Genomic DNA, 13,253 nt, shown 5'->3' with positions numbered 1-13,253 from the left:
GTAATCCTTGAATGCCCAACTGCTCAAGAATCTATCTATTTCAGACTTAAATATACAAAAGGACTCTGGCCCTACAGTTCTCAGTGGTGAGGAGTTCCAAAGGCTTTCAACCCTCCAAGAAAAGAAATTCCTTCCCATATCAATCGTAAGTTGGCACCCATTTATTCTGAGACGATGCTCTCTGATTCTAGACTCTCACACAAGAGCATCAAGGGCCAAGTTTAAGTCACCAGCAAACACTATGAAAACTTTTGTGAAAGGATAAGCCCATAAAGGAGTGTATATCAAGTTGGTGAGATGATTTACAGTGCAATGTGAAGCGGATGCATGCTTTGAGTTTGAGGTTCATATATGGAAGTCATGTTGAACTTGAAATGTTAATTCTGTTTCATTCGCCACAGATGCTACTAGATATGCCAACATTCATCATTCTACATTGAGGTTTTAACATGATTCCTGTAGTTGAAGAAGTGGAAATGAAAAACTCACTTGCAAGATATCCTGATTAATACTGCCTTCAATGGTGATTTGCTGTACTGGCTGCTGAGACTGCGTTCCCTCTCCAGTCACCTGTTCTGATAGCTCCAGAAGCTGCTGTATTACATCAGTTACAGCTTGTGTTCCTTGGTGACCTCCTGCAGAGGTTACTGGCGATGACCCAGCTGTCTGTTGACATAAGCAAAACAGATAAGGGAAAGAAAGCAGTTTATGATTCACAACAGGTTATAATCTTATAATGTTCTACGGAATGATATTATTTTTGATGAACCAATGTAAAAATTTTAAAGCAATTCACATCGCTCACCTAAAACAGTGCAAAAATACTTTACAATTAGGGGCCTTCAAATATTAGCCTGGAAAAGCTAATCACTTAAAACCCCTTTGCTCACGAATTTGCTTACTCTAAATGGTTAATTCCTTGCAAATATTATGCAAGAAAGAAAAGATGTTTAAAGGCAACAGCAAAGAATTAACAACAGTTACGGAATTTGATTCCAAAGTATTAAGTTATTAAATAAAATTTGACATTCAGTCATTGTGAATCCAATGTCCTGGTAATGCATTATGAGTTATGGACCTGTTTTTAGAGAACAGTATTTCATTGTGCCATGAAAATGCTGCACCTCCTGTTATATCATTACAATCAGCCTCAACCAGATCAAAAATTATAACAGTTTTATGTACCTTGACATATTGTGGTATTGCATAGTCTGCATATATGTGCAAGTACCACTGAATATTCAAAATGAGAAAGTAAATGTCCAGATTTAATTGCTTTTCAATAACAATGAAGGGAAAGACATTTGTCAAAACATGGGAGATTTTTACTGTACAAGACAGGCTCATTTATAACAAAGTAATCTATATAAAACGAGCAGACAGTAATAGGAGGGAACAGAGCATAACTGGGCAATTATTCTACAACACATTACATATGTCAGAGATTTATGTATATAAGGAAACATGGTAAATACTGTAAATCATTCAGAAGATATTTGGTGAGAGCCTACTGAAGACATTAAAGTACGAAGTATTAAGGAGACTAGAAATTGACAGGGTTAGAAATCAGAAAGTAAATTTAAATAGGTTCTTTTTGGAGAGTGTATGATGTGGAAGGTTGCAAATAATGGTATGCCCAGGCTAAGGCTTCTGTTACTTGTCATTTTTGTAAATGATTTGGAAAAGGCACAGAAACAAAAATGTTGTCAAAGTTTGCTCATCGTAACAAATTAAGAAGCATAACAAACTGAAGATGACTAGAGGAGGTTATACCACAGGGTTGCCAGATAGGTGGCAGAAACAGTTAAAAGGAGAGAAATTGGTTGTTTTTTTTAACCTTTCACAAGATTTGGGCATTACTGACAGGGTTTGTATTTCTGCACTTTGGCTTGGTAAGGTATGTTGTGGGTCTGTAGGCCAGCTCAAGCAAAGACAGCAAAGTTCCTTCCCTAAAAGGACCTTAGTGAAACTGATGGATTTTGCACAACAAACAATGATAGCTTCGTGGTCACCATGACAGAGACTACTGCAGATTTTTATGAACAGAATTCAAATCACACCTACTGTGGATATTCCCAGAGCATTGCCTGGATTTCTGGATCATCAAGCCAGTGAAATCACCACAAAGCAACTAACTCCGACATAACATTTTAACACTTTATGAGATGGACTGCTAAATGTGACACACCACACTGGTTTTCTGTAATGTTTGGATATTTGACACTCTAAAACTTCAGCCCAAATGGAATATACAACATTGGAGTAACGTTGTGGAAATATGTATTTCTTTAATGAGAGATTAACAATGAAGCTGGAATCCCACAAATTCGATTTACCAGTACGCTGTGTGCAGAGTCAGTGATCACTCGCGAGGATTCTGATCCATCTGAGTGCATCCTGCTGATGTGTGCATTAAGGCTGCCTAGTTTTCTGAAAACACAACTGCATTCTTCACACTGATATGCTGGTTGGTCACCATCCTTCACCTTTTGAAAAAAAATCACACGAATGGAAACATTTTCAGAAAAAATAGAAACACATATTAGAATTAAAAAAAGCTACAGTAACTTTGTCATAATGCCAGAGGCTTTAATGAGATTTTAAACACTACAAAGCTCCACAGTATTTCCATAATTATAATCTGCATTGCAAAGAAAAGCAAAAAGTGGACTTCACAAAGAAGTACTGTATTGTGTCCAAAGATATCATGAAGTGTTGAGAGAAATTCCTCAGAAAAATGACTATTTAACAGTGCTTGAAAAATATTAAGTTGCCTCCTGTAAAAACAGAGATAGTACAGAACTTCCATTGCTAATCCAAATACATAGAATGCAAGACTAAATAATCAGTTGCAAATCATGAAACTGAAAATAGCACTTCAGCCATCTCTTTACAACAAATCTCAAATATTACACAGATCATTTTCCTTCCAAAACCTTGCATAGAATGACACAATCCAAGTAAATTAATTTAATTGATTTTAACAGCACTAAACAGGTGAGCAGTTTATTTTCCTATCTTTGAATTAATCTTTTCCTCAATCACATAGGACATATAGCTGTAGAAGATGCTCCGTTTAAAATAGACTCAGGAACTGATACCAAGCAGGTATGTACAATATCACTGGGGCCATGAAGTCGGGAGTTTAACCAGGCTTCCCCACCAGGCTGTGCCTTGTCCTGCAACCAGAAATGACCCTCCAAAAGAATAACGCAAAACTTTCCTTTTGCAGGGCCAGAAGAAGTGATGTCCTTGGTTCCACAAAGGAAAGTGGTTTTCTTCCATGCCCCAGATTCAGCTAACACTACAGATCTACTCCAAAACCTTAGCTTCCTTCCACTCCCACAGACCCACCTAAAACCCATTCCCTGTCTAACATACCTCCAAGTTTGCCAAGTCACTGTATCCATTCTTGTCCATTTCACGTGGCACTTAAATGAGATCTGAAAGTTAAGACACCCCAAATCTGAAACTCAGGACAGCAACTAATTGTATTCTCCCACCATAGGGATAAAATCAACTTTGTTATATTTTCAAACAAATATCTGCTCTCCCTTTCTCTTTAATACATCTATTCTACTATAAATAATTGTGATTAATAAGTGGTGTAAAACTAAACTAAATTATCTAAACGAGTTAACATAAAAACATAGCTTAGAAACTAGGTATGCCAAGGGAGATTTTATTTAAAATTACAGCTCAAATATCAGAGGATAACAGCACTGCAATAATCTTGATTCATTCTGTCCAATAGATGTGATGATATAACCTAATCTAAGCTTTTTCTATATATATTGATATCATCAAACTACATTAAACAGATTTGGCTAGCTATTCGACTTGCGGGGTTAATGAAATCTTTAAATTTTTTTAAGAAAACCTCCTAGATCAGCACAGGGGAATGGTAAAAGACAGTCCTGAAGTGGACTGGACTATTCCATAACCAGACAGTAAATTACTTTCCTTCTATACTGGCTTAAATATCTGTGGAACATCACTTATTTGAAAACAAAAGTGGCATCAGTGCTCAGCAGAAGTATGTTCCAGTGATAAGGAAGAACTGTCGGAAAACAGATAGCCAGCTATGGATGTCTAAGGAAATAAAGCAAAATATCAGATTGAAAAAAAAGTACAAAAAAGCAAAGAGTAGTGGGAAACATTTAAAGGTCAACAGAAATCCACAAAAAAAGTTATAAAGAAAAGTAAGATAGATTATGACAGTAAACTAGCTCAGAATAAAAAACAGGCAGCAAAAGTTTCTATAAATATGTAAATCGTCAAAGAGTGGCAATAGTAAACATTGGTCCTTTAGAGGATGAGAAGGTCAATTTAATAACTGGGAATGAGGAAATAGTCGAGGCATTAAGCAGTTATTTTGTGACAGTCTTCACAGTGGAAGATACAAATTAACGTGCTGAAAACTGAAGGCAATAAGGTTATAGCAGGTGAGGACCTAGAAACTATCATTATTACTAAGAAGGCAGTGCTGGGCAAGTTAATGGGGCTAAAGGTAGACAAGTGTCCTGGCGCTGATGAGTTGCATCCCAGGGTACTAAAAGAGGTGATGGGGGAAATAGCAAATGTACTAGTAATTATTTACCAAAATTCACTGGACTCTGGGGTGGTTCCCGCAGATTGGAAAACAGCCAATGTGGCACCACTGTTTAAAAAAGGAAGTAGACATAAAGCAGGTAACTATAGGCCAGTGAGCTTAACTTCAGTGGTGGAGAAAATGCTTGAATCTATCATTAAGGAAGAAATAGCAAGACATAAATTGTCCCATTGGGAACACCCAGCATGGGTTCATGAAGGGTAACTAATTCGGTGGAATTCTTTGAGGACATTACTTGTATGGTGGACAATGCGGAACCTGTGGATGTGATGTGTCTGGATTTCCAGAAGGCATTTGACAAGGTGCCACTAAGATAAAGTTGCATGGTATTACAGGTAATGTGTTGGCAAGGATAGAGGATTCGTTGGCTAGTAGAAAGCAAAGGGTAGGGGTAAATGGGGGTTTTTCTGGTTGACGGTCAGTGGCTGGTGGTGTGCCTCAGGGATCAGTGTTGAGACTGCAATTGTTTACAATTTACATCGATGATATGGAGTTGGGGACTGAGTGTGGTGTGTCAAAATTTGTAGATGACACTAACGTGAGTGATAGAGCAAGGTGTGCAGAAGATATTGAAAGTCTGCAGAGGGATATACATAGTCTAAGTGACTGGGCAAAGGTCTGGCAGATGAAGTACAATGTTGATAAGTGTGAGGTCATCCATTTTTGTAGGAATAACAGGAAAATGGACTATGTTTTAAATGGTTAAAAAAAATTGCAGCACACCGTTATGCAGAGGGACTTGGGTGTCCTTGTGCATGAATTGCTAAAAGTAGTATTGCAGGTGCAGCAGGTAATTAAAAAGATAAATAGAATTTTGCCTGTCATTGCAAGAGAGATGGAGTTTAAAAACAGGGAGGCTATGCTACAGCTGTATAGGGTCCTGTGAGGTCATGCCTGGAGTACTGTGTGCGGTTTGGTCTCCTTACTTAAGAAAGGATATACTAGCACTGGAGGGGGTGCAGAGGGGATTCACTTGGTTGATTCCAGAGTTGAGGGGGTTGGACTATGAGGAGAGACTGGAGTAGATTGGGATTATACTCAGTGGAATTCAGAAGAATGAGGGGAGATCTCATAGAAACATATAAGATTATGAAGGGGATAGATAAGGTGGAGGCAGGGAGGTTGTTTCTGCTAGCAGGTGAAACTAGGACTAGAGGGCATTGCCTCAAAATAAAGGGAAGCAGATGTAAAACTGAGGTCAGGAGGAACTTCTTCACCCAAAGGTTTGTGAATCTGTGGAATTCCCTGCCCAGTGAAGCGGTTGAAGCTACCTCACTGAATGTTTTTAAGGCAAGGCTAGATAAATTTTTGAACAGTAAAGGAATTAATGGTTATGGTGAGTGGCCGGGTAAGTGGAGCGGAGTCTCAAAAAGATCAGCCATGATCTTATTAAATGGCAGGGCAGGCTCGAGGAGCCAGATGGCCTACTCCTGCACCTAATTCTTATGTAAGAGTGGCATGCTGCCTTGAGACTTTACTTGGAATTCCCCCCCATCTGCATTATCTCCGAGAGCACCACAACTAACAACCTGCATTTAAATTGTGTCTTAAATGTAATTACAAGGCATTACATGGGGTAGCTTCAAAGAAATTTTAACACGTAGTCACATAAGCAGATATTAGGTGAGTTGACAAAGGCAGATTTTAACATGTACCATACAGGAGGAAAGCAAGGTAGAGAAGGGGAGGGGCTTACAGAATTTCAGAGCTCAGGAGGCAGCTGAAGACAGGTACTAATGATGAATCAGATGCTCAAGAAACCTAAATTGGAGATGGGAAGATATTCAAAGGTTGAGTGAGTGATTTAAACTATTGAGATCGGGAGAGACAAAGCCACAGAGGGGTTTGAAAACAAGGACGAAAATCTAAAATGAGGCACAGGGGTGAGAGATGAACAAGATCTGATGCGAGGTTTGGATGTTGCCACATTTATGGAAGATAGAACCTGGAAGTGGAGCCTGGGAAACACTGGTATAAACAGTTCAGGAGGCATTAAAGATTTCCATTCTATGAGGCCTCTGCTTTCATTCAATCAATGCCTCCTGTGCATCCTTAATTCCACTACTTAAATGTTTGCATCCATTTCCCCAAGTCTTCAAGCCCCAAGACTGGTTAAAACCAAGTCTGCAGCATTGTTTGATTGTGTTTCAATGTAAAAGACCACCTCACTCAAACTAAAGCAGAAAGAAACTAAATATGACTTATGAAGTCAAAATTTCAATCTGAGATATGACTTGTCCACTAAGAATACCACTTGTAATCACAACATAGCTGACAGCTGAACAGCTAAAAGGAGCTTTTTAAAAACTGTCACAAGTGAAAATGTGCAGTCCCTCAGGTTAGTTCATTACCATTGTTACATCAGGCTTTAGACAGCAGAAAATTGCATGCAAGTGCATGTAAAAGGAAGTCTCAAAACAAGAATGAAAAAAAATTCTGATAGCTTTTGAAAAAGGGCAAAAAACATCTGAATCAGCAGGGTAGTAACACTGACCATGTTAATTTCGTACGACATTTGGAATGCCTTTTAGCTTTCACTCCAGAATTATACAGCATACATGTTTTAGGATTCTCTGTTAATCATCTAAAACTGAAAGCCATGGAAATAGCTGAAGGTTAAGAAGGCTGGCTGACAAACAAGAAATGAACTAATGGATAATTATCAAAATAGACAAAGAATGAAGAATTCCACAAAATACCATACTTTACTGAAAAATTAAGACACTGGCCAGTTTGTTTTTTTTTTGAAAAGACAAGATGAGGTGCAGTTTTGATATTACCAAATAGCTATACTGTAAGAAATTCAAATCACTTCAATTCTGGATGAAGTCATGAAGACTGTTTGTAACATTTTACTGCCCATTAAGGGAATAACAATACCTCAGTATGAACCCTCTGTATGTGTGCTCGTAGATTGCCTCTCTGTGAAAAAGATGCAGGGCAGAAAAGACAAAAATGGGGTTTTTCGCCTGTATGCTTGATCATGTGGATTTGCAGCGCCCCTTTCTGGTTAAAAGCTTTTCCGCAATCAGTGCATTTAAATGGTCGTTCGCCTAAGTTTCAGAATAAAAATAAAAGCCGGTAAGTGGCAAAAAGTCCATACAAAAAGAAAAGTTAAAAAGGCTAATTATCATACAATGTACTGGAAATATTTTTAGCCTAGTTGACTAACATTATGGCAATAACATGACATGCACTAGGGCTAACTTAATGATAATGGCACAAATAATATTCTGTGTTAATACACAGAAGTTTATTCAGGACAGGGTCTTTCATTTTCCTAGAAATAATCAAACACTCTGGCAATTGAACAGAAAGTAATTAAAACCCCAACTTTAACACAGAATGAAAGTCAGATTTTAGTTCTGTCAACTGCATTTAGTATAACTTTTAACGGCTTAGCTCAAGTTACTAAGTACACATTCAACAATTACTTGCATAAATATTATTTTGCGTTAGATCACCGAAAATTAGCAATGGAGCAAGACAAATACCTTGGTGGCAGAAATTAAAGCACCTGAATGCTATTTGATTTTACAGAGTATTTTAAGTTTAGCAGTTTATAACATGAAGAAAAGGTGGGATATCTGCACAATATAAATTCTAACACAGCACTGCATTTCTTATAAACACACATACGTATTTTTCACATTTCCAGTTAACTTTCAGTCCACCCTTCCACTTTCACAATTCTAGTTCAATCACATCATAAGCTGTTTTTAATTTTAAAATACACTCCTTTATTTACAGTATACTTAAGATGATTCATATATATCTATTTATTTAAAATACACAAATTGATCTCCCATGGCCCTGTATTCAAAGTTTTACTTAAAAAAAATGCCTCATCTTTCCTATCAGTGGTTTACAGTTCATCTCCCACTCTTAACATCGGAACAGCCCATCGTCTTTTAGCCTTAATCAGCTGTCAATGAGATCACAGTTGATCTATGGCTAAACTTCCTAAATCTCCCATTGCCAATGTTCCTTGACCTTGTCTATCAGTCTCATATTTAAATTTAACAAACTACTTACTTTTAACTGCCACTGCCACAGGTTCCAAACATTTTGTACCTACATGTGTATAAGTGCTTCCTAATTTGGTTCTAAATTTTAGGGTGGATTCCTTTCTTTTGCATTTTCATTCACAACAGGGTTCCTTCATCAAGGAGACAGCCAGACTATGCAGCATATGTGAGGGCTACTGCACTGTGAATCAGAGAAAAACTGGGTGCTGGGATGAGGAGTCGAGTGGGCTGGAGTCAGTCAGGATCGTGGGGCCATGTGGCAGCACAAATCTAGGAGTCGGTCTCCAATAAATATGTAGCTTAATGTGTCTGGAGTGTTGGCATTAGTTAACAATAAGCATCCAGGCATTTAGCTGCAACATAAAACTGCAAAAGACAGACGCTTTGATCAAAAGGTGGGATGAAAACAAAAGGTATCACTCTGGGAAACACAGTACTTCAGGTTTGGAAAGGATGGGACCTGTGAAAGAAGAAGGGGAATTAAGTCAGGGTAGATGGTGGTTTGACCTGGAAACAAACATCATAGCTGATAGATAAGCTGGAAGCAATCATTCAGCAAAGTAACAGGGTACAGAGATAATGGGAACTGCAGATGCTGGAGAATGCAAGATAAAAAAGTGTGAAGCTGGATGAACACAGCAGGCCAAGCAGCATCTCAGGAGCACAAAAGCTGACATTTCAGGCCTAGACCCTTCATCAGAGACCTCTCTGATGAAGGGTCTAGGCCCAAAACGTCAGCTTTTGTGCTCCTGAGATGCTGCTTGGCCTGCTGTGTTCATCCAGCTTCACACTTTGTTAACAGGGTACAGATGTTTTCACCTCTAGTCGATGAGACCAAATTTAAAAAGGTCTATAAATACTGGACAATCACTAATAAATCTGAATGGGAAATCAGAAGAAATTCTGATAACCGAGGGTGTTCAGAATGTGAAAAGTGTTATTACATGTGAGGCAAAGAGGATAAATATATTTAAGGAGAAGCCAGGTGATTAAAAGGGAGAGAAATGAACAGATATTTAAGCTAGTACGATTAAAAGAAATTGGAGACGGTTTATGTGAAGTGTATGACCAATTACATGGTCTTTGTCTATGCTTGATGTTCCATTTACTAAAGGCAACAAACTGCGGACCGTGTATAACCCATATTTTAAAAAGAACTTCCTTTTCTAACTGTGCAATTAAAATTCATGAAAAATCAATTACAACACAAATGATCTGAGTAAAAGATATTTCAATAAACAGATTTAAATTAGCAACAGTACACCTCACCTGTATGTATTCTGATGTGTCGAATTAACTGACTGGGCTTTTGAAATGTTTTTCCACAATGTTCACAACGATGAGAGAAACCTGATCTATCAACATGTCGCTTATACTGTTTGGTACACAACGATGATCTGACAATTAAAGGGTGCAGAAATTGATTTACAGCACTCTGAAGCTTGTGAAACATTTTATAGAGAAACAATATTCAGCATTCTCCACCTATGATATATTCCTAAGCAATTACATGTCAACAGCATTTTTGATACATATTTTCGCTTCCAGTCCTGCAAGAATTCAAATTTGAAATTTCTCATACTCATGCAACATCCGAGTCTCCATAATTTCTCTCCATGAAACTCTCCTTAAAACCTATTTCTCTGACCAAGCTTTAGGTTACTTATGTAGCTTGGTATCAATTTTTGTCTGATTAACGCTCACACTGCAACATGGAGAATGTTTTGTTCGTTTAAAAGCTGTTATATAGAAGCAATTTGTTGCTGTATAAAGAGGTTAGAAATAGCAGTTAGTTCTCCATCATCTCCCTTTTCTTGTTTTGTTTAAGACTATAGGCATAACACAAATAAGAAACACTTGACAGTGAAAAATCATGCTTCGTCAAGATTTGATCAATTTCCACAACTGCAACGAAAGAAAATCCACGCCAGATCTCTGTCGGGTATGCAATCTACTCTGCTAAATGTTTCCTTCTGCGCCTTGCTCGCAGTGATGCTCAATGCCCAGTTGATAAGACCAATCAACCAACTTTGAGTTTTGACTTACTAGCCCAGCATTGCTGGCATTAAAATTGCATTAATTGACATTGTATATTGTAAGATTGTCCTAAACTTAAAGATAGATTCAGGATGAGGGCTTGAAATCATGGATTGGAATGATGGCATTGGTACAAACAAGGAGCCCCTTTTACCTCCCACCTCACATTAGCTATTTTCCAGTAAATCAATAGTTTTAATAAGCATTTGGATACTTCTGTACCACATCACTTCAATGCAATTCACTTGAGTTTGTGGATCATTGCCAGAAATCCACACTGTCTAAACAATGCATTTTGTTTCAAAACCTTACATACCTAACCCTGTAGTGTGATTTCATATGTTCACGTAGCTGGGACAGCCTTTCAAATTCCTTAGTGCAAATCTTGCAGTTGTGTACTCTGTTTCCATTTAGTTCCTGCCTGTGTTCTTCCAAGTGCCTGCTAAGTTGGCTCTGCAGGGTAAATTCATCTCCGCACTCTGTACAGATCAGGTTCTACAACAGGAAAGAAAGAATGAAGTCAAACCATTAGAAGCTATAATCAATACCTGCACATCAAAAGTTATTACTGAGCTTTGCGACCTTGAATAAATTCACAATGTTCACCAGGTCATTGGTAAAATTTATAATTCTGCCATAAAGCTAAATTGTTTCTAAAAAATACTTATTCTCACAAATCCTTCCAATTGTCCGTAATTAGCATGCCAACAAACTGCACAGGCCACTGTAGTTATATAATCAATTTCTCTCTGCCATGATCTAAATCACTGGAAATAATTGCATGACAACAATCAAACATTGCCTGAGTCTTAAACAGACCTTAGATAATCCAAGACCACATACAAACTATAAAAACTATACAAACCAAAAACAAAAAAAATTCTGGACAAGTTCAGCAGGTCTGGCAGCATCTGTGAAGAGAAATCAAAATTTAACATAGAGATAATGGGAACTGCAGATGCTGGAGAATCCAAGACAACAAAATGTGAGGCTGGATGAACACAGCAGGCCAAGAGCATCTCAGGAGCACAAAAGCTGACGTTTCGGGCTTAGACCCTTCATCAGAGAGGGGGATGGGGTGAGGGTTCTGGAATAAATAGGGAGAGAGGGGGAGGCGGACCGAAGATGGAGAGTAAAGAAGATAGGTGGAGAGAGTATAGGTGGGGAGGTAGGAGGGGATAGGTCAGTCCAGGGAAGACGGACAGGTCAAGGAGGTGGGATGAGTTTAGTAGGTAGATGGGGGTGCGGCTTGGGGTGGGAGGAAGGGATGGGTGAGAGGAAGAACAGGTTAGGGAGGCAGAGACAGGTTGGACTGGTTTTGGGATGCAGTGGGGGGGGGGGGGAAGAGCTGGGCTGGTTGTGTGGTGCAGTGGGGGGAGGAGACGAACTGGGCTGGTTTAGGGATGCTGTAGGGGAAGGGGAGATTTTGAAACTGGTGAAACTGTTCCTCAGCAACTCATATTCCGCCTGGGAACCCTGCAGCCTAATGGTATCAATGTGGACTTCACCAGTTTCAAAATCTCCCCTTCCCCAACTGCATCCCTAAACCAGCCCAGTTCGTCCCCTCCCCCCACTGCACCACACAACCAGCCCAGCTCTTCCCCCTCACCCACTGCATCCCAAAACCAGTCCAACCTGTCTCTGCCTCCCTAACCTGTTCTTCCTCTCACCCATCCCTTCCTCCCACCCCAAGCCGCACCCCCATCTACCTACTAAACTCATCCCACCTCCTTGACCTGTCCGTCTTCCCTGGACTGACCTATCCCCTCCCTACCTCCCCACCGATACTCTCTCCACCTATCTTCTTTTCTCTCCATCTTCGGTCCGCCTCCCCCTCTCTCCCTATTTATTCCAGTTCCCTCTCCCCATCCCCCTCTCCGATGAAGGGTCTAGGCCCGAAACGTCAGCTTTTGTGCTCCTGAGATGCTGCTTGGCCTGCTGTGTTCATCCAGCCTCACATTTTGTTGTCTCAAAATTTAACATTTCAGGTCCAGTGACCTTTTGTCAGAACTGATGGTAGCTAGGAAAATGTCAGTTTACATGCAGAAGATTGTGTGCGGGAGGGTGTAAGGAGTAAATGATAGGTGGGGATATAGCCCAAAGGGAGAGAACAGTTGGACAAAGGAATGGGTAATGATCTGGCTGGGAGAGTGAATAGCTGTTAATAGGGAATATTAGTGGCTAACAATGGGTAGTGTGCAATGGCAGGCTATGTGATAACAAGGCCTGGTATGTGGAGTAGGGGATTAGGACATGGGAGAGTTCAAGCCCTCAATTATTGAACTTAATACTGAGTCCAAAAGGCTGCAGGGTCCCCAAATGGAAAATGAGGTGTTGGTCTTCCAGCTTGTGCTGGGCTTCGCTGGAACACTGCAGCAAGCCTGAGACAGAGGTGTTGGCCAGGGAACAGGGTGGTGTGTTAAAAGTGGCAGGCAACTGAAAGCTCAGGGTCTTTTTGCAGGCAGAATGTACATATTCTGCAGTGGTCACCCAGTCAACATTTCGTTTCTCCAATATAGAGGAGATCATATTGCAAGAACTGAATGCAGTAGACTAGATTCTGAGAATTGCCAGTA

The 13,253-nt window shown here is 39.5% G+C and overlaps 1 protein-coding gene across 1 annotated transcript in view; it reads right to left on the bottom strand.

Annotated features, from left to right (window-relative positions):
- LOC125451629 (zinc finger protein 236-like) overlaps positions 1 to 13,253 on the bottom strand; it is a 136,744-nt gene that overhangs the window by 81,888 nt on the left and 41,603 nt on the right. Inside the window, exons 4-8 of the mRNA XM_048528975.2 lie at positions 10,994 to 11,172; positions 9,910 to 10,037; positions 7,493 to 7,665; positions 2,337 to 2,486; positions 490 to 666 (exon numbers count right to left, since the gene is read on the bottom strand). Of these exons, the coding sequence (XP_048384932.1) occupies positions 490 to 666; positions 2,337 to 2,486; positions 7,493 to 7,665; positions 9,910 to 10,037; positions 10,994 to 11,172 (807 nt within the window). The remainder of the gene's footprint in view (positions 1 to 489; positions 667 to 2,336; positions 2,487 to 7,492; positions 7,666 to 9,909; positions 10,038 to 10,993; positions 11,173 to 13,253) is intronic.

Source organism: Stegostoma tigrinum, chromosome 5, assembly GCF_030684315.1.
Source record: "Stegostoma tigrinum isolate sSteTig4 chromosome 5, sSteTig4.hap1, whole genome shotgun sequence".
Taxonomy (NCBI): domain Eukaryota; kingdom Metazoa; phylum Chordata; class Chondrichthyes; order Orectolobiformes; family Stegostomatidae; genus Stegostoma; species Stegostoma tigrinum.
The sequence above is the reverse complement of the archived record's forward strand: the minus strand, read 5'-3'. Positions and strand labels throughout refer to the sequence as shown.